We start from the raw sequence: 19,057 nt of genomic DNA on the forward strand, positions 1-19,057 counted from the left end.
GGTCTCACTTTTCTGGCACGGTCCCCAGTAGAAAAATCACAAAATCACAAAGAAATCCCCGGATTATATTCGATGCAAATATAATTGAATCAGTGGACGTCAGAGACACACAAGAGCTCTCTTCATTAGCAGAGGGCAGTAGCAGAGAGTTTGAAGAGGCACGCTTGTGGCTGTGTGGATGTGATACTGCATGCCACTGCATGCTCATGTCTTTAGTAAAGTCTATACTGGTGCTGCAAAATACTGGCTCCTGGTTTGACCCTCATGAAAGATGCACGTTGACTAAGGAAGAACAAACAGATGTTTAGTAGTCAGCTCGTAACAGACAAAAGGCCCGGTCAGCATCTTTTATTCTTAGTCTCTCTTAAGGGCATGTATTCACTGGGGAATATTTGAAATTGTATAAAAAAAAATTAGGCGTTGTGCAGTTAATGTAGAGAAACTGTCTGATCGTGTGAAAAAAAAGAAAGAAAAAAAAACCTTGTTTGATTTTATGTTAGAATTATGAAAGTGCGGCTTTGTTTTTGGTCGGAGCTGAAGTACTGTCCCTGCGGCGCACTCAGGCTTTCATGTGGTTTAGAGATGGCGTTCGGCATGCCGATCTCTCTGTGGCCATTATGTCATCAGACAGCCGTGAGAAAGAGAATACATTGCTCTCACAGTCAATATTCTCAGTATGGCACCGTAGAGCAAAGTGGTTCTGGTCTCTCATGCTATTGAGTCATTTGTCAGCACTCGCTTGGGTAACAGCAGTTACCACTAACACCAGTTCATCAATCACAAAAGGCAGATATAATGCCACATACGTGAGCCCCATGCTGACCGATTCAATCAAATGTACTCAAACTGTCTGAACTACAAATCCCAATTAATACTGGGCTCACTCCCTGGAACTGCAACTCAGCTGGAAGAGTGGACAACTTTATTATTGACTGATGTATTTCTGGTAAATGGGGGATTACAGGCATGTACATATGATTCAGCATGCTAACAGAAATGTGCTCCACTAATATACATTGGAATAAGGAGATTGATACACCCAGGTGCAATCTATATGGAGATTGCTACAGTTCTGAGGCAAGAGGCTTGTTTCTGTTTATTCCATGAAATGAAAAGCCGTATTTAACCTTTTCAATCTTAAACAAACAAGAGAGAAGGCTGGAGGACGGAAAGGATTCTAGGCTGTAGCATAATGTTATTCAGTTCAGGAACGATGGTGTGAAATCATTGGGGCTTTGCCTTGTTTGCATTCTACAGTTATTCTCCCTCCTCAGTCGCTCCACACGCAGCTTTCCTGCATGCTAACGTGTGTCTCAAAATATTATTTTTTGCATGTTGATGTGTGCATGAGATCCCATAAATTTATTTTGTGTGGGCTTGAATGAGAATATTGGATTCCACTGTCTAATGAAAAGTAGAATCACGCTAAAATAGAACAAAACTTAATAAAACTGGATGAGAAGGAAAATGTCACAATCCTGTCTATCCATATGTTATATCTGTACGTATTGGACTGGCTGTGGTCATGAGAGACATTTCAAGGAAACACATTTTTGGCGGCAGTTCGCTTAATTTAACGAGTATTTTAATTTAAACTCAACAAAGCAATGGCTGAGACACACGCCTCCTCCATACTTTTTAGCCTTGGCCAGTTGTACATTATCCAGTTCAAAGGAAACAGGAGGAGGATTTTTCTTTATTTCATTTGGTTGTTAATGTTATTTTGGCAGTTATGTCTGATAATGGGGCAGGACCAGCAAAGAGAAAAATAAAAGAATAGACTGAACAAAAATTGTTGACAGAGCGCGACAGAAACACAAGCCAACCATGGGCGGTCTTTCAACACATGCAGGGATTTGAAAGAAGTCCAAACTGATCCTGAATTGCCCCATCTCCTCCGAAAGTGGTAAGTACTTTCTATTGTATTTCTATTTGTATTGCATTTTTTTTCAGGAGTTGGGGGAAAGGGTTTTGTTGCAGCGTCAGGGGTCACACAGCTGGTGGCCAGCAGCGACAGCACTGCGTCTAGCTGAACAGAACATTTGCTGCCATCACACAGGTTAGAGCATGATGACCAACATGCACCAGGCAAAAGTCAAGATGTTTACGACACCAGGCAATGGTGCTCATAGAAACACTACAGTTCCTGTCCACAGGTTCATTCTCACCTTGAAAAAAATATACAATACGATGTTGGTCCACTTATTAATAGATTCTTAATTTTTTTGCGACCACATCTGCTGGCTTTTCCCAGATTCCCCCACTGATAAAAGCAGTGAGATGTGACTAAAAAAAGCTAACACGTGGACCATCAAATAAGATAAGAAATGTGTTATCTTGCTGTTGATTTTGCCATAAGAGATGTTTCTATGTGCTGTTGATGCAAAAAGATTCTTTTGCTATGTTTGCCAACTTTTTTGATGTTATGAAACTGCAATATTCAAACAAGGTATTCTGAGCCACAACTGCAGAAAAAAACTTTAAATGACATTTGTATAGCTCCACATACTGGAAAGTCCTCAGATATGGCGCTGATAACTAATCATATCAATGGTTCATTAAGAATGTTATATCAATGAACCCAAAACAGAATTGTAACCTGACAGATTTTGGGCCAACAGAATAACCTTTGGTTCAAAAAAGTCATCTAAGTACTTCATAGAAATACAGTGGTCTTGGGAACTTGCCATAAAACTTTTGTAAGCACTGGATAAGTAAAGGATCAACATTTGCACACTCATAGAAGGAGAATAACATTTCATTCAGTGGAAGAGTAGACTGTGTGTGTGTGTGTGTGTGTGTGTGTGTGTGTGTGTGTGTGTGTGTGTGTGTGTGTGTGTGTGTGTGTGTAGGTGTGTGTGTGTGTGTGTGTGTGTGTGTGTGTGTGTGTGTGTGTGTGTGTGTGTGTGTAGGTGTGTGTGTGTGTGTGTGTGTGTGTGTGTGAGAGAGACTGTAAATCATGAGGCCAAAAGGTTGAAAATGACAAAGGTTAATGAAGCGTATATGTGCCAGCTGGAGGACATTTAGGATATGTGTAAGGAATACTTGAATTCATTCTGCCGACGCAGTACCGTAAATACTCCAAGATAGAATATTAATGAAATTAGCTTCATACTTTCCATTTCACACAGTCACCCAGTAATTGGATTGTGACTCATCGCTATAAATCCATGACTAGTTTCCCACCCTGCAATAAATAGATTTTTTTGTTGTTGTCAGACAGTGTTCAGATTGGAAAAGCATTCAAAAAGTGGAACAATAAAAAGAGATTTAATCTCTTTGGGGCAAGTCAATTTTCTAGCTTTGCCGTGACACCAACTTGAACGATTCAATGCAAGTAAATAAACTGGTTTCAGCCAATTCCTGTTTATTTTGAATTCTGAGAAAAAAACAGCTTGCAAACAAAGACCGATCCACCTGAGGTTCCACTTTTGAACTTACTGGGATTGACAGAGCCAGCAGAAACCCAGGAGCTATCTCACTAGCTCATAATTGAAGCTCCCATTTATCCCATACACTAATCCCATGCTTGTCAGCGACTATGTTTCAGAACTCCTGTTGAAGCATCTGAGTATATTCCCTTTTTACTGAAAGCCCTTTTGTCACCACTATGAATGTCCTGTGACTCTCAGGGAAAGGAAATGGAGGACAGATCACTTTGAAAGAACACTTCTTTACAACACATGTTATTTATTGATTATATGTGTGATGAAAAACAATATATGTACTATAACAATAATAGGATTCTATTAGTTATTTTGTTCGACTACTCCCCAAAGCTAAAGAAGCAATTGTGGACTTTATCACATCCGTATCAGTAGGGACTGCAGGAAAGTGCACTTAAGAGATACTGAGTCTCATAATTGAAGCCAAAGGGCAGTCAAAGGGGAGCAGGTCTAGCCAGGAGAGGGTAAAGTATTCACAAGAGGTTGATAAATGTCAGTAGTAAACATGTGCTGGACCGGCTAAAGGTCTCAACATCTCCTGCCATCACTGCCAACCCCTTGGCAAAAAAAGTAACACGGCTAGAACCCAGAGAAAACCTATAGAATCTGTTCACCCATAACATTTCATTGAGGTGCTCAAAACAAAGGTTATGATATTGTACTCCTACTTCCATTAGCACAGGTGGAGCCCTTTACTAGACTCTATGGGTAATACTCTCCTCCAATCACAAGCAAGTCTGAAAATGTACATAAGCAAAGCTGGACAATCAGTACGTGCCTACCCAAATACATGCAGACCCCACAGTATATAAGGCAGCTCACAATGCTGTCTGCCATCCTCTACGCTCTTCAGCCAATGGCGTAAGATCAACAGAGCCCCCTTGGTAGAGGGCTCTGCCTGTGCTCATCGAACTAGGGTTGACATATTGTGACCTACAACTCACACAGGCTCCGCCCTCCACTGGACTCTATGGGAACAGCGGGTGGAGTCACGGCATGCCCTGCCGTGACTTAACATAGACCCAACCACACTGATCCTGACCGGTTAGAAGTTTGTAGGTCACCCATTTCTTTATATTGTAGACCTCCACAGAAGAAGGGGGCCTAGCCAAACCAAGTAGTACGCAACTGAACTGGGTAGAGCCATGGCCTAACCCTGCAGGGGTCAAAAGACAGGCGATCAACACCCTGCACACCACAGTACCCACTTAATCAAGGAGCACGCTGTACATATGTCCTCGACCCTCATCCCACCAAACAGGGCCGCCAACTCTGCTACGCTGTGCGTAGAGTGTGAGCAGAGCACAGTGAGAGTTTCATCCCACCTGCCTATAGGCTTGGGAGATGCAGTCACAAAGCCATCCAGCCAGGCTTTTCTTGAATAGGGCTTTCTCAGCCACACCATCCCTGAAGCCCACAAGCAACAATTCAGTGTGACTGATGAGGGCCATGCGTTTAACATAATATGCCAAAGCATGAACTGGGCAAAGCGAATTGCCTCCATGTTCCTCACATGGGGTGGAAGACAAAAATGATCCCGCTGTATAACCCTCGGCATGAAAGAACTCCTTAAGTTCTTGGGAACAAAAGAGGGATTTGGTCAGAGGGTAGCCCCTCTACGGTCACCATCAAGCAGCAAGCCACTGTGGTGCACTGACAGGTCGCTCCAGAGGCTCAAAGGGACCCTTAAACGAGGCCTTGATTACCAATGGCAGTTCCCACTGTGGGGACGAGACACAGAACACTTGGCATTGCCTCTAACCCCATGCAAGAACCACTTCATGAGAGGGTAGCCAATGACTGGTCTCTTGCCAAAACCATGATGTCTGGAAGAAATGGGTTCTACATTCACTGTAACAGTGGCATGACACGGCCCTATAACCACCAAACACTGTAAAAAGGAGAGAAAAACCCAGACAGTGTTTCTAGCCACTTTTCTTCGAACCAGCATTGGAACCCGGACCACTTTGCCTTGTAACAGGCAGTGGTGGATCCTGCTCTTGCTACCTGGATGGTCTGCACAACCTGTACAGAGAGTCCAAACCTCAGGGTCAGCCTGTCCATCTCAGGAGCCAAGCCGGAGACGATGGCCCAGAGTCGGTGATGCGCTTATCGCCTATCTAGATGTTTAATGGGTCTGAACTCTCCCATCTTATTGGCAACCAGAAAGTACGTTAAGTAAAATCCTCTCTGTCTGTTGTGAGTGGGGTTTCTGTAAGAGGTTCTGGATCTCTGCTGAGAAGTAATCCATCTCCTTCTGGGAGGATAGATTCACCTCCTTGATGCCCATAAACGGGGGAGGGACACTACAGAACTAAAGAACATTACATAGTCTCTAGGTCCTGTCCATCCATTCTGTTAACGTGCAGGTGTTAGAAGACCAGCGACCAGCTGTGGAGCAGCACTTAAAACAACGTGATATCCTGTCTCGGCCCTCTCCCCGCCAGGCCGTCCATGAACAGAAGGCTGGGCCAACATTGAAAGTGCAGAGTCTGTGATGAGGTATGTGAACGCATCACAAATGGCTTGTCTGAATATGCAGCTACAAACATCATGTCACTGTGTATTTAATCTCTCTGGTCTTCCGTGTGGAGATGGATAACGGAGGAACAGACACGTGTATACTCCCCCTTCCAGGGTTAAACTGGAATGAGGTGTATTATCCCGATGGAGAAGTAATACAAACAAAATGCCATTGTTAACCCAGGGAGCGATTTGTACAGGCTGTTCATAGAAACAGATTCATGGCAATCGTAGCATAACAACACCAGCCACCTGGTTGAAAGTCCTGTTTGTTTGACTATTCACCCCCCCTTCCACCCGCCATAAGAAGTCTCTCATTTCTTATAACATGTCACTTGATCTAATTTTAGCATTTTCACATTTATACGTTGCATTGCACATTGCAATCAGTACAGACTGCATGGCGTAGAAATGCACGCAAACAAGAACAATGACGTTGTATTTAATGTTAATACCACATGACTTTCTTTTATCATGTGAAACCAAAGTAAAAACTAAGCAATGTTTGATTTTACATAGAAATACTTGGTTTCTCCCATTAAAGGGGCGGAAAGTTCTATCTACAAAAGCAAACAGGCTAATGAACCTGGTCTGTTGCTCTGTGTCAGTACTTTGGACTGCACTGCACCTACACACATCTACAATAGCATGGTGCATTACACTGAAATGTATCTCGCTATGTTGTTGTTTGCACTATTTTTTCTACAGACACATATAACTTAAACAGAGGAGGATCAATGAGCAATATATGTATATTCTAAATTCTTAGTTGGGGACACCCTAACAATAACAAAGCTGCTATCAGATATAAGGGGAGGCTGGCAGTATCACTAATGAGTTAACTGTACCCCTCAAGTACCAGACGGGCCTGTGTGTCCATGTGAAATCATGTTAACTTAGTAAAAGGTCTCCATCGACAGCACCTAGCAAATCACATCACTCTTGCTACTTCTACCATAAATATTCATGACACACACCGGCTATGTGCTACATGGCTCTTAGTGGAGGACACAGAAAATAAAAAGAGTTGATGCACATATTCATAATCATTACTTCTCTTTTCCCCACTGACTCGTTCACTACATCGACCAGGTACTTTTCAAACTGTTTGATCAGTCTCATTAAATGCAACTCCTGTCTCTTGATCGGAGCATTTACGCTCAGCCTAATTGAACACTGCCTGACATTTTAGCTCCCCTAGACTCCTGCCAGACCTGACAAACAGTAACATGTCATGTTTCTGCCTCTGGGATAATTGGGTTTCCATCTCAGCTACAGCGAGCTAGCTGCCCCTTATGGCAGTACATAGGTTGGAAGGCGTGCCAGCTGTGTGTAAAATCACAGAGCTACACAGTCATTACTTGTGAATGAACAGAGACAAGACAAACAGGATGCGTTTAGATAATTAACCAGCAGCATTCCCTCTTTAGAAATGTTGATCCGTGTTGAGCTACTGCAATAATAAATTCTTCACAGTGATCACTCATAAATAACATAACACCATATTTCATTTTGTGCATGCCTTTATTACGAACACTTTATGTTGGCATGAGTAAATGCTTTTGAAGGGGGGTTCAGGTCTCTTATCCTGGCAGTGTCAGGCGCATTGAATTGCTTTTACTCTCATGCTGAGAAAGTGGACAATGTCCCGTACAGGCAAGTAAAAGATTATTGATGGAATCCCACTGCTCACCTAGGTTTACCAATCCCATCTTCTTTACAACTCTTGTTCTCTCTCTCTCTTCCATCTCTGTGTCTCACACTCTGTCAAACTGTCTCCGTCTGCCTCGGATTCTCTGTCCATCTGTATTTGTGTCTCTCATCTTGTCTCCCCTCCTCTGTCGCTGAGTCTTCTCCCGGGGTCCGGGGCACTTGCCTCTCTGCTCGTCGCAGCCATTTGGAGATTGTGCCTTAGGGCTGACAGATGTTGCGTCCCCTCTCAGTGCCAGCCACCAACCCCCCCCCCCCCCCCCACAACCACCACCACAAACAAAACCATCATCCGTTAGCTTGTCCTTGATTGCGTTAGCAGCGCTGCGTGCGCGCCGTGTTCCAGCCAGCTAAGCATGGCTGATTCCCTGTGATTCATTTGGCATGCATTGTGTCCTTAAAAAGCTGGCGGACAGAGAGACACTGCACCTCCCTTTCCCCTGCTTTGCTTCCTTCTGCGTTGTGCAGTTAAAGGGTGTGTTGAGAGAATGTCGTTCCTGCACCAAGTGGTATTGCTACATCTGGCGTGACGTGATGACTCTTTACTTGTTTAATTAGGCGGTGAAGTGTCTCTTTGACCATATATATAGTTTATAATAACTAACTCATCATATATTATTATTGTTATATTGTGTGAGGCAAATCTGAATCAAGTAAATGGTCTTTCAGGTATATGTACAATGAATAGTAACGTCAATATTTTTATTTTCTAAACATTATAATACATTCATAGCTGTTAGGGTTGCAGTAAAGTTGGCCCCTGGTACTTTTCCCGTAAACCACATTGTTTTCTTCACGGTTGGACAAAGTGATTTGAGGCTCACAGGCAAACGTTGTGGTGCTTCTTTTTTCATCCTTTCTTTAACTGGGAATATTGGTATTTGCAGTAGTAGAAAAAGTATTCAAAACGTTTTTGCTGACGTTACATTATAAACTAGTGATAGTAAAGCTGAAAATACTACAAAGTAATAGTCCTGCATTCTAATCTTTATTTCAAGTGAAGAGTGAAATAGAGGCATTACCAGCACAATGTACTCAAATGTACTTAGTGTCTGTTTAAGGTGGAGTTTCATTTTTGTATTTCTCTGTCAGGTAAATGTAATACTATGTTTTCCTGTAGAAGTACACAGTAAGTAGCAGAGTTCAGCCCATTTAAATGTTCAGGTATGTGGTATGTGTCTGTAACTCTGGTTACATAAACCTCTCAATATGTTTTTGTCTGTTTAAATATTCCATTGTAATACTGTCCAAAAACTACAAATATGTCATAGCACCAAAGTTACTTCTGTGCTCTCTGTGACCAATGTTTCAAGACATTTTAACACATTAGAATGTTTCTAGCACTCAAATTCTTTCACTTTGGAGTTTGACATATGTGTTTGAGACTCAATTCAATCTACAGGATGGTCAAAACCTTTATGTAATAGGCTTTTTCACAGGAAGAAAAGCAGTTTTGGTTGCTTTAATTGGGAAGTAGCCACAGGAAACACAAGGTAACTGTCACTGTGTCTACAAAACAAGACATGTCAGACATTTTTAACATGTATTCAACAGTGAATCTGCTAAATGTCTGATTTTACACACACAGTAATTGCTTGTTTTCCCCCAATATATCATGATATATAGTCAATCAGGAATGAATGCACAATTAATAATACTGTTAGATCTCCTTATTGTGCGTGAATAAATCCCCATGTAGACTAAGTTGCACCGTCCAAATGTGTGGGACCATAATAGTTTCTCTGCTGTTGACTGAGTGTCCGTCTCTCCGCTGCGTTTCAGTCCTACGGACAGCGGCGCTCCCACAAACACACACCTCTTACACAACAAACAGCACTGACGCCTCATGGCGCCGGGCCTGGACAAAATGGATGGAACACTTCCTGTTATAGAATACATTCGTATGCCAAGTCAAGAAGACAAATAGTTTATATCGATGTCTCAGCTCTTTTGTCTAGTGTGGATAGAACGGAAGCCAATCTCGCAAATGACAATATGGATCAATGAGCAAAAAAAACCCCACGATTCAACGATAGACTTCACCAATCTAACCTAATGGAAAATGTCCAAGCAGAGGCAAATATTGTAAACCTGTCTAATCCATTTGAAAAAGCTTGAGAGATGTTTTGGTTATGCTTTGATGATGAATATATATATGAAGCCTAACCTTCCGTACAGTGACGCTCACCGCTACTGCAGAGAAAGGCCTCAATGTAATATAATATTGAGTTTATGTATGAAATTCCTCAAAGTATTTGCATCATACGTCTTTGGACGCCCTCTTTATTCTAATACAATTTTTCTCTGGTAGACTTTCTTTGTCTGCCATTTTGTGGACAGTTCGGGGATATGAAATATTAAAGTTCACTTTTAAGTCAGAGCTTGTATCCAGAAGTGAGACAATAAACAACAGTCTTTGAAGCTCGACAGTGGGAGAGGCCCCATCTGAGGTGAATTCATATTCCACCCACCTGCCTGTCGTTGCCGTTTGAGCCACACAAGGTCGTAATTGTTTTTGAACGCCATGCAGGCAAACACATGCAGGCACACACAGACGAGAAGGCACACACACACAAATACAATTGAGGCCTTTGCCGGGAAAACATTTGAGGCCGGCAATTGCTGTTTTAGTCAATACGTTCTTGAGAAAAAAGCAGTCCTGTATTCCTAAAAGAGAGCTCACAGACTGAGTGTAAAGTAGCAGAGACTGAATCCATCTGTCACTCATATGCTTCCTCTGGAAAACTCCTCTTTGTTTTCAAACCATTAGAGGCATTACCCATTTGTAGGAGACTGTCAGTTGTTGTTTTTTTTAACCAGCACTCACCATCCCCAGCCATTTACTGTAATAATGTGCTCTCACACAAAATCTCAAGCTAAAACCCCGATCATTTTCCCTAATGTGTACTCGAGATGCGTTTTCTCATGTACGGGCTCAGTGTGAAGCCACAGTATGAAAATTGATGTAATTGCTGTGCTGTCAGAATGTTTTCTCCATGGGTGACCCCTGGGCCATCGCTCTACTCTTTTTGCTTTGTCACTTTTTTTCCTCTTTTCCTCCCCTCACTTTTCCACGCTCACTTGCTCTCTGTCAGTTTATGTGTGGTCTCTTTCCCCCTCTTGTATCTCCTCCTCACTCTCTCCCTCAGTTCTACGTTCTCCAGTGCTTTACACCCTCTATACCCTGCAGCCACAGAGGCCTGATTTACTTCCACTACCGAGTGAAGAGAGGGGCTTTTGTCTGCCATTCGCAGCAGTCACATGGCGCCATGGCGGGGGTGACAGCGAGAGTGACGAACCTGCAGTCCCTGCTACCCTCCCTCTCCAACATGCAAGCTGTGTGCTCGGAATGAACTGCATGTGGGTGGAAGAACAGAGATTGTGCGTGTGTGTGTGCTTGTGTGTGTGCATCTGAGAGTGAGAAAGTTTTATCCATGTTTGTTTTCAAATCCGATTCTCTGAACTATGTTACCTTGTGTTGGATTTTAGCCACACTAGGAGGGCAATCTCCTTCATCCATCAGTCGGACTCACGCTTTGAACCAGGGTGAAATATCTCAACATTTGTTGGGTGGAGTGCCATTGGATTTGCAGCACACATTCATTGTCCACACAAGATAAATGCTTAGGCTAGGGGTTGTTCCCATGCCAAGGCTGCCCAAATAGCATATATGGACGGTGGACTAACAAACATAAAAATGATTTCTCTGGTGATCTCGTGTTCATATACCACAACAGTTTAAAATGTTCACGTCCAGTCCTTTGATTAGTGACAAAATACCTCAAAAACTAGTTCCTGTCAGCCTCACCTCTACTTTGATATCAATGCTAGTGTAGCATGTTAAAATGCTAACAGCATGCTGTATAGCTGCTAATGGTAAATGATAAATGGACTGAACTTTTATGAAGGCAAATCACTGTCAAAATACGAGAGCAAAAATGAGATCCATGCTTGTGCGCAAATCAAATAGCCAGCCGTGCGCGTATTTTACTTAGACGAGCGCTTTTACATCACTCCGTGTTGGGGAAAATCTAAATGACTAATTATAAGGTGTGCTTTAAAAGCTTGGTGTCCTTATGTGTCCTTGTTGTGTGAACTGCCTCACCACAGTTGTTTAGTCTATGCGAAAGAACACTCAGCAGCATGTCCTGGATTGAAATGATAATAAGGACTGTGGGAGCGTTAAGATGGGTACAGAGCTATGTTATGAGAACTTAGCTTCCTGACTATGAGAATGTGACCTTTGTGCCAGAACAAATGCTCAGGCAAAGTTGCAGACATCTACTTGGCTACATGGCGTGGACGCCATTTTGTGGGTGTGTTATGCTTTCGTGACATGTTGCCTGTGACACTGTATTGTTTACTTGGTATAAATATCCGAGGCTCAGAGTCAGACCTCTGAGCAGCCTTGATCCATGTATACTGTATGTGAATCAACTCTGTCTCCTTCTTTGCAAAGAATAAATGTTAACTGATTAATGATTTTCAATCGGTCTCGCGAGAATTTTTCTAACACTCCGCGAGCGAAATTCCCTCTCGTGCGAGCGAAACTTTATTCTGCTCACTCGCGAGTCTTTTACCTGCTCGCTCGCGAGTAGTTTTTCTTTTTGACAGTAAGTGGGCGGACCCAGTCTCCATTGTATCTCTACATCTAATTGGTTACAATGCTCGTCTTTGGATAAACCGGATATCACTGACACAGGGGGAGATTTTCAGATTGCGCAACAGGTCAGGGGAAAATAATGTACATTTTACTGCACGGGTACTTTTACTTTCTGCACTTAAAGTACATTTTGCTGATAATAACATACTTGACTAATGTTTTGAATGCAGGTATTTTACTCGTAGTGGATTATTGTTTCATCAGTAGGTATTAGTACGTTTACTGCAGTGAGGATCTAAATACTTTTTCATCCACTAACTACTTGTCAGTGATTTAACAGTTAATATACAAACAGTGGTCCCTAATCTTGGCTCCAGATCTTTGAGCAGGTCCAAATTGTTGCTCATATTATATACAACTACATTATATCTCTTCTGTAAACACAACAGTATGATTAAATATGATCACATCATGTTTTAATCAATTAAGATCAAAGAGTTTCTTTGAGCTGTTTGTCACAGTTTGACTATCATACTATACACACATTGTCTGTAATATGAATAATGGAGTGAATTTAAACCAATCTGAGCAACTTGACTCCATTCACAAGAGAAACATATTTTAAATTATTGTATGTCAAAACGCTATTAACATAATTTGTATTTCATCAGCCTCTACAGTCTGACAAGTTTACAAAACCTGTCAGACAAATGTAGAACATCCTGAGATGTAGTGGAGTCGTGTTTAGTGGCAGATTGAAAACCACCTCTAACAGACCTGGCGTCTGTGTCAGAGTGATATCCGGTTTATCCAAAGACGAGAATTGTAACCAATTAGATGTAGAGATACAACGGAGACTGGGTCCGCCCACTTACTGTCAAAAAGAAAAACTACTCGCGAGCGAGCAGGAAAAAGACTCGCGAGTGAATTGTACTCGCGTGAGAGGGAAATTTGCTCGCAGAGTGATGTAAAAGCGCTCGTCGGATTTTGACAGTGATTTGCCTTCATAGTACTTGTATAGTGCCTGTCTAGTCTTCCGACCACTCAAAGTGCTTTAACATTCATACACTGATGGCAGGGGCTACCATGGAAGGTGCCACCTGCCCATCAGGACCATCTAACATTCATTATTACTGTGACCTTGTGGTTACTAGTACGCAAATACGGCAAGCAGTACATGCCAAGCATCAGCACGCTAATGTGATAGTTGTTAATGAAGCATTGATGGGATGAATCAAGAGATGAGGAAAGATTTCCATGTTTAAGCGCTGCAAGCATTCATGTGGTTGCTGAGTTGGTTGTGTGAAGAAATGCTTTGCATTGACATTTAACACAGTTTGGGTTTAATTTCAGTAAACAATGGGCTTTTCTTGTTTGTTTGGCTTTCAGGAAGGGGTTGGCAATATGAACAAATATTTATGTCACAGTATTTGGGGGAAAAATTTCATTTAGCGTTAGTAGCATAGTAAAAGCCATGTTGTTGTTTCAAACTGACTTTTCACACATTTACTCTTGTTTTATTATTTATGTTTTCGCCACAGCACTGAGAGCACCAGGGGAATGTTCTGAGTGTATGGGAACATTTTCAGTTCTACAACTAACACTAGAATAGAATAAAGCTCATTTGAGTATTAAAAAAAGAACAATACAACCAGTCTCCAATCCATTAAAACTAAAACTTTTAACAACAAAAAACAAGGAAATAGTCTTCCATCTCTAGTTGAGTGAAGCGTTTAGAGATTGACTTACTTGTGAGTCTGAGATGTCCTAAAATGAACACCGTTCAGAGGATAAACACTTCTGATTGAGGGAACAGCCTTTCCTCTGCTGCCACTCTCAAGCCACCAGGGATGGGGATAAATTGGATTTTATCGATAATTCTCTTATCGGTTCTTTTTCATGACTAAATAATTCCTTTTTTTATTTTTTTTATTAAAGGACCAGGATTCAAATGTATTCATATTATAATATAATGAAATGTTCGAGAGCTGCTAGAGCAGCCACAGCAATGTTTACAACATGCGTCACTATACATATACTATAAATGGTAGAGGGAGGAGGACGACAGACGAGTTAGTGTGCTGTGCTACCGTCACACAGCCGTGGTGAACGAGACACTGTGGACAGAGCACATTTAAAAAGGTTTCACTTTTGTTTACATGTTCATGTTTCACAAACAGCTGTATTGAAAAAGTATTATGTTTTATCGTATGTTATTGTAACACTAGAGAGCGTAGTTAGTGTCGTAGTAATTGATCTCTTCGCCTGGTTCACTTCACTGTCTCCACCATGGCCTCTCTGCTCGCTGACTTCACTGTGTGTGTGTGTGTGTGTGTGTGTGTGTGTGTGTGTGTGTGTGTGTGTGTGTGTGTGTGTGTGTGTGTGTGTGTGTGAGAGACTGTGTGTAACGTTAGTTGGAGGAACTCTGCCCTACACAGAGAGAAGATGAGATTGTGCATTATGATAATAAATTGCACAAACACATTAAGAAGTACGGATAAAAGAATAGATAGCGTTGAGGTTGTCTTTAATAATTCAGGTCCCTAAACGCCACCGTCACATTATTAATCAGACTTGTGGTAAGAACCTGACGATAGCAAAGTTATTGTTTTATTTTTCATCCATCCACCATTTTTTTGACTTGCATGTCATTATGATAGCCTCATGGGGCCGCTGGTGTAGCTGTAGACTTTTTGTCTTGTTTATATTTTTACAAATGTCAAGCTTTGGTAACATGGGGATACTATAAGACCCAGAGAGGGTGTGTGAACATGTGTAAGGCGTAGATAATTGGAATTTGCTTGTGTGACTGTTTATTACAAATCTGTTAGAGATTTAAATATTGATGTGGTGTCTTAATCAAGTTTAATTATTACCTTTTTGTTGATTTGGCACACTGATTAACAAGAAAATGATGACAACGATGTTTGGACCCATTACCCCCTGATATAAACCCCAAATGGACATTGATAAAAGACAAAAAAAATACCCAAATGCCCAAAAAACCTAATGAACCAGGGCTGTAATGAAACCAGTAAATGGATCCAAATGGACCTGAGCGCAGACATTTTTTTGAACACTCATAATTTATTAATGTGCTGCCTCTAATTTCTTTTAGCCTGCATAAGTATCTTACCTCTGTCACCTCATCCAACTTAAAACCAGCTGAGAAATGATTAAAAACGTACTGGCTTTTAATCATTACATTCATCCATCCAGGTTCAATTCACCATTAGGAAGGAGTCCTCTTTACGGACGGGGGCATTTATTATTGTCGATAATTTAGAACATGCAAACATGTATAGAAATGCATAGAATGAAATTCAGTTGAGTTCGGTGGCCTGCATGGCTCCCTCTTGTCCAAATTGCAATACTCTTAAAGTCACAGGCACAAACTCCAACATGACTTAGCATTTCAGTTAAAACATTCTGATTTCCTAACTAAATATGCAGCTTGTACAATCGCTCTCGATTCTTCTCAGGTCATGTGAGATCCAATCTACATTTTACAGGCAAACTTTGTTGCAATGAAAGTTGCCGGGCCAACCCATCATTAAGGTCACTTGTTAGAGTGAACTCGTTCTTTCCGACACCAAAACTCGTGACCATGTTTGGAACGCATCACTGCTGATGCCACACTCATCCACATGTTGACTTCATGCTTTATTTACCCTCTTTCACGACCAAGCCCCAAAGATACTTGAACTCCTTCACTTGGGACACCAACTCACTCACTGGGCTCAGCGTTGGTGATTAGGTGCCGTGCTGTTGTTCTGGCGGCTCATTAGAAGTGGGAAACCCCGTTCCAAAAACAAACGGCCATTGCTGCCAAGGCCAATTGCTTCAAAAATAAACACTCCCTATTCAAAGAATAGAATGACAGCCAAGGCATGAGATGCACTGTACTCCATCTGATTGGTTTACCTTGATATTCTCCACCTAACCCTGACTAATCATGCCTCGTGCCTAAACCTTACCAACCCAACCAACAAAGGCAATGAGTATTAAGAGGCAGGCCTTGGCCAGTAGGGAAAAAAAGTCGTAAAGGTCAGATGATGTTCTTCATAACAATTAACCATGTCCTCCTGTTTGTTGCACAGAGAGGCTTATGGTCCATAAGCTTGGAAATAATGTGTCCCAGTCCACGGAAGTAGGGTCAGGATACCAGAGGACTTCTACTTAATAGGGGAAATATGTGAATATAACTGAATCAAATGTTAGTATATAAAAATAAATAGATACACCCTGGATGTGTCACACAGATAAAAGTCATCAAGATACAGAATCTGGCATATGGTAAACTGGGGAGGGAATGTGGAGAACAGATACAGGACTACGGCGTAGCCTGACACAGTGTGTCTTGCCCTGAGAACCCATATTTTGCTTAATTCTCTGTATATATATATATAATAATCTGTATCTATACAAATAATAAGCCTATGTAGATGGCTTTGTTTAAGTACAAAAGGTTTGGTAAGGCATTTTCTCTTTTATTGCAAAATACATATTTATTTTTGTATTTTATATCTTCAACAGTATTCATTGTTTTTGCACTTTTTAATAAACAACTTTTGCTTGGACTGTAACTGGCTATGTTAGCCTTATGCACAATCTGCATATTAATCCGTTCCAATTTGTATTTTATAGTATCCATATTAATAATTATTCTTGCACTGTTTGTACTTTTTAATTACATTTACTTGGCCTCTATTAGCATATACTCTTTTATGAGGCCACTCTCTGTATCTATCACTTCACTGATGTGTTTCTATTCTTATGTTCCTCCTCTTTATTTCTATGTGTATCGTCGTCTGCTCAATTCCTAAATTCTAAATCCTCCCCTGATAACAACATAAGGACATTCCAGCCTCCCTGTGTAGCCTCTATGTTCAGGCTTCACTCACTTACTCTGTGTCATCGGCTGGCTCCTCACCTTTAACCGACCGCAGGGATGTCCCAGTCACTGACAGACCACCTAACTGGATCAGGTGGAGCAGCCGGGATTCTGATCTGAGGTGGCGCCGTGTGTCATCTTCAATATTTTACAATAATTAACTCTGAGGAAATGACCGCTTTGGATTAGAGCGGTGTAAGGGGAGAAAGGTGAAACTATTGAGGGAACGGTTCTAACCATGATTGACCCAAACCCAGGAAAAGGAATGGGTGCAAATATGAACCCATCTCTGTCTGTTCCCCATCTCGTCTTGCTTGTAATTGATGTAGTTCCAGAAGAAAAAGAGGGACTATAGCCAAGCTATTCATTTTAGAAATATTTATTTTTGCTCCCAGCAAACTGTCTAGGTGGATTAATAAATGAAGTACTGCTCAATCAGGCAGCAACCTCCGGGTCAGAAAAGTGAAGCCAATGCTGAAGTGACTAAACTGCCATTCTTTGGGATGTCTGATTGTACAGAAGTCTATAAGATAATGACCCTGCTTCTCACTTGATTTATTACCTCAACAAACATTGTAATTGAGTCAGGACCACTTTAGTCAAAGAAAACTTTCATTTCTATTTGCAGTAAAATATATTTGGCATTACAGCTTTGTTCCGCAAGCATGTGCTTCTGTAAAAAGCCTAAGGCAGGAAGAGCAGCATCAAAGACCCCCAGAGGGTACAGAACAGAGCCGGCCTAAATGACAAGATAATAACATTAAGTCAGACGCAGCATGAGGAAGAGCTTAAATAGGTTCCTGTAGGATAGTTTGCCAATAGAAGGGAATCAGCTGATCCATGAACCACGTCCAGTTCTTATTCACAGTGTTTGTGTTCAATGCAGCTCACTGACATTGCAGAAAGTGACAGACGGACGCACACAATGAATTCATCTATCAAATTCTAAGGAAATAAAAGTAGAACAATACCTTTCTCTTGTTGTTGGGACTCACGTACAAGTAACTGAGTATTGTCTTCGATCCTACTTTGTCATTCAGCTTCTGGTACGTTGCTCCGTAGTCAGTTGACCTGAAATTGAATCAGAAAGGTTGGATGAACACTTGATGAATTACTTGTTGCAATTAAAAGTCACCCTTGAGAATTCAGTGGGAGAGGGGAAAGAGCACTGACATAGTTCAGTCCCTTTTGTGCTCAACACAGCAACATGGATCCCAGAAGGAGAACAGCAGCCACATCATTGTGGTCACTGTGTGGTGACTTCAGCTGCTGTGTTCATAATGCACAAAAACAACACATCCCTGAAACCTTTCCTCCAGATGTCCATTATCAGTCTGATTCAATACAACTTCAATTATTTGATTTACTAATAGCAATGCAATCACACAAATTATACTAAAATAGAGTTTTTAAACTTAAACTTAATAATTCCGGAATAATACATGACATAAAACATCAGTTGCAGCTGTTCCTTGGCTGTTCCCATCAGGGATCGCCATTCCATCTAGTTGGTAAACCAGACCTCAACTGATCCGGTATGGAAATCTGATTTTATGATCCACATCCTTTGATTTGACAGAGGTCAGATGCCCTTCCTGAGTGTAGGCAAATGACGATACGTAATGGTCTGAAGGACGGACAGAGGATGGACCCAAGGAGCAGAAAGATGTGATTTTCATGAAGCAACATTCAAAACAAAACCTACATGACAGGTGAGTCCAAAAGTGAGTAACTGAAATCCAAAAACCAGAAATGGGCAAAATGACAAACAAAACAGAATCAGGTAAAAGGGACGACTGCACGAGGGGTACAAACAGGAAACTAGCAGATGAACCAACCACCGACAGACAAAAGACAGGACTATAAATGCACAATAAACTA

The 19,057-nt window shown here is 41.5% G+C and overlaps 1 protein-coding gene across 1 annotated transcript in view; it reads right to left on the minus strand.

The window, feature by feature from the left end:
• The window catches only part of sorcs1 (sortilin-related VPS10 domain containing receptor 1), a gene marked incomplete at both ends in the record, with an annotated part of 145,986 nt that overhangs the window by 45,383 nt on the left and 81,546 nt on the right, over positions 1-19,057 (minus strand). Inside the window, one exon of the mRNA XM_079158687.1 lies at positions 18,148-18,247. Coding sequence (XP_079014813.1) covers positions 18,148-18,247 — 100 coding nt within the window. The remainder of the gene's footprint in view (positions 1-18,147; positions 18,248-19,057) is intronic.

The sequence above is a fragment of the Pholis gunnellus genome (assembly GCF_910591455.1).
Source record: "Pholis gunnellus genome assembly, chromosome: 5".
NCBI lineage: Eukaryota > Metazoa > Chordata > Actinopteri > Perciformes > Pholidae > Pholis > Pholis gunnellus.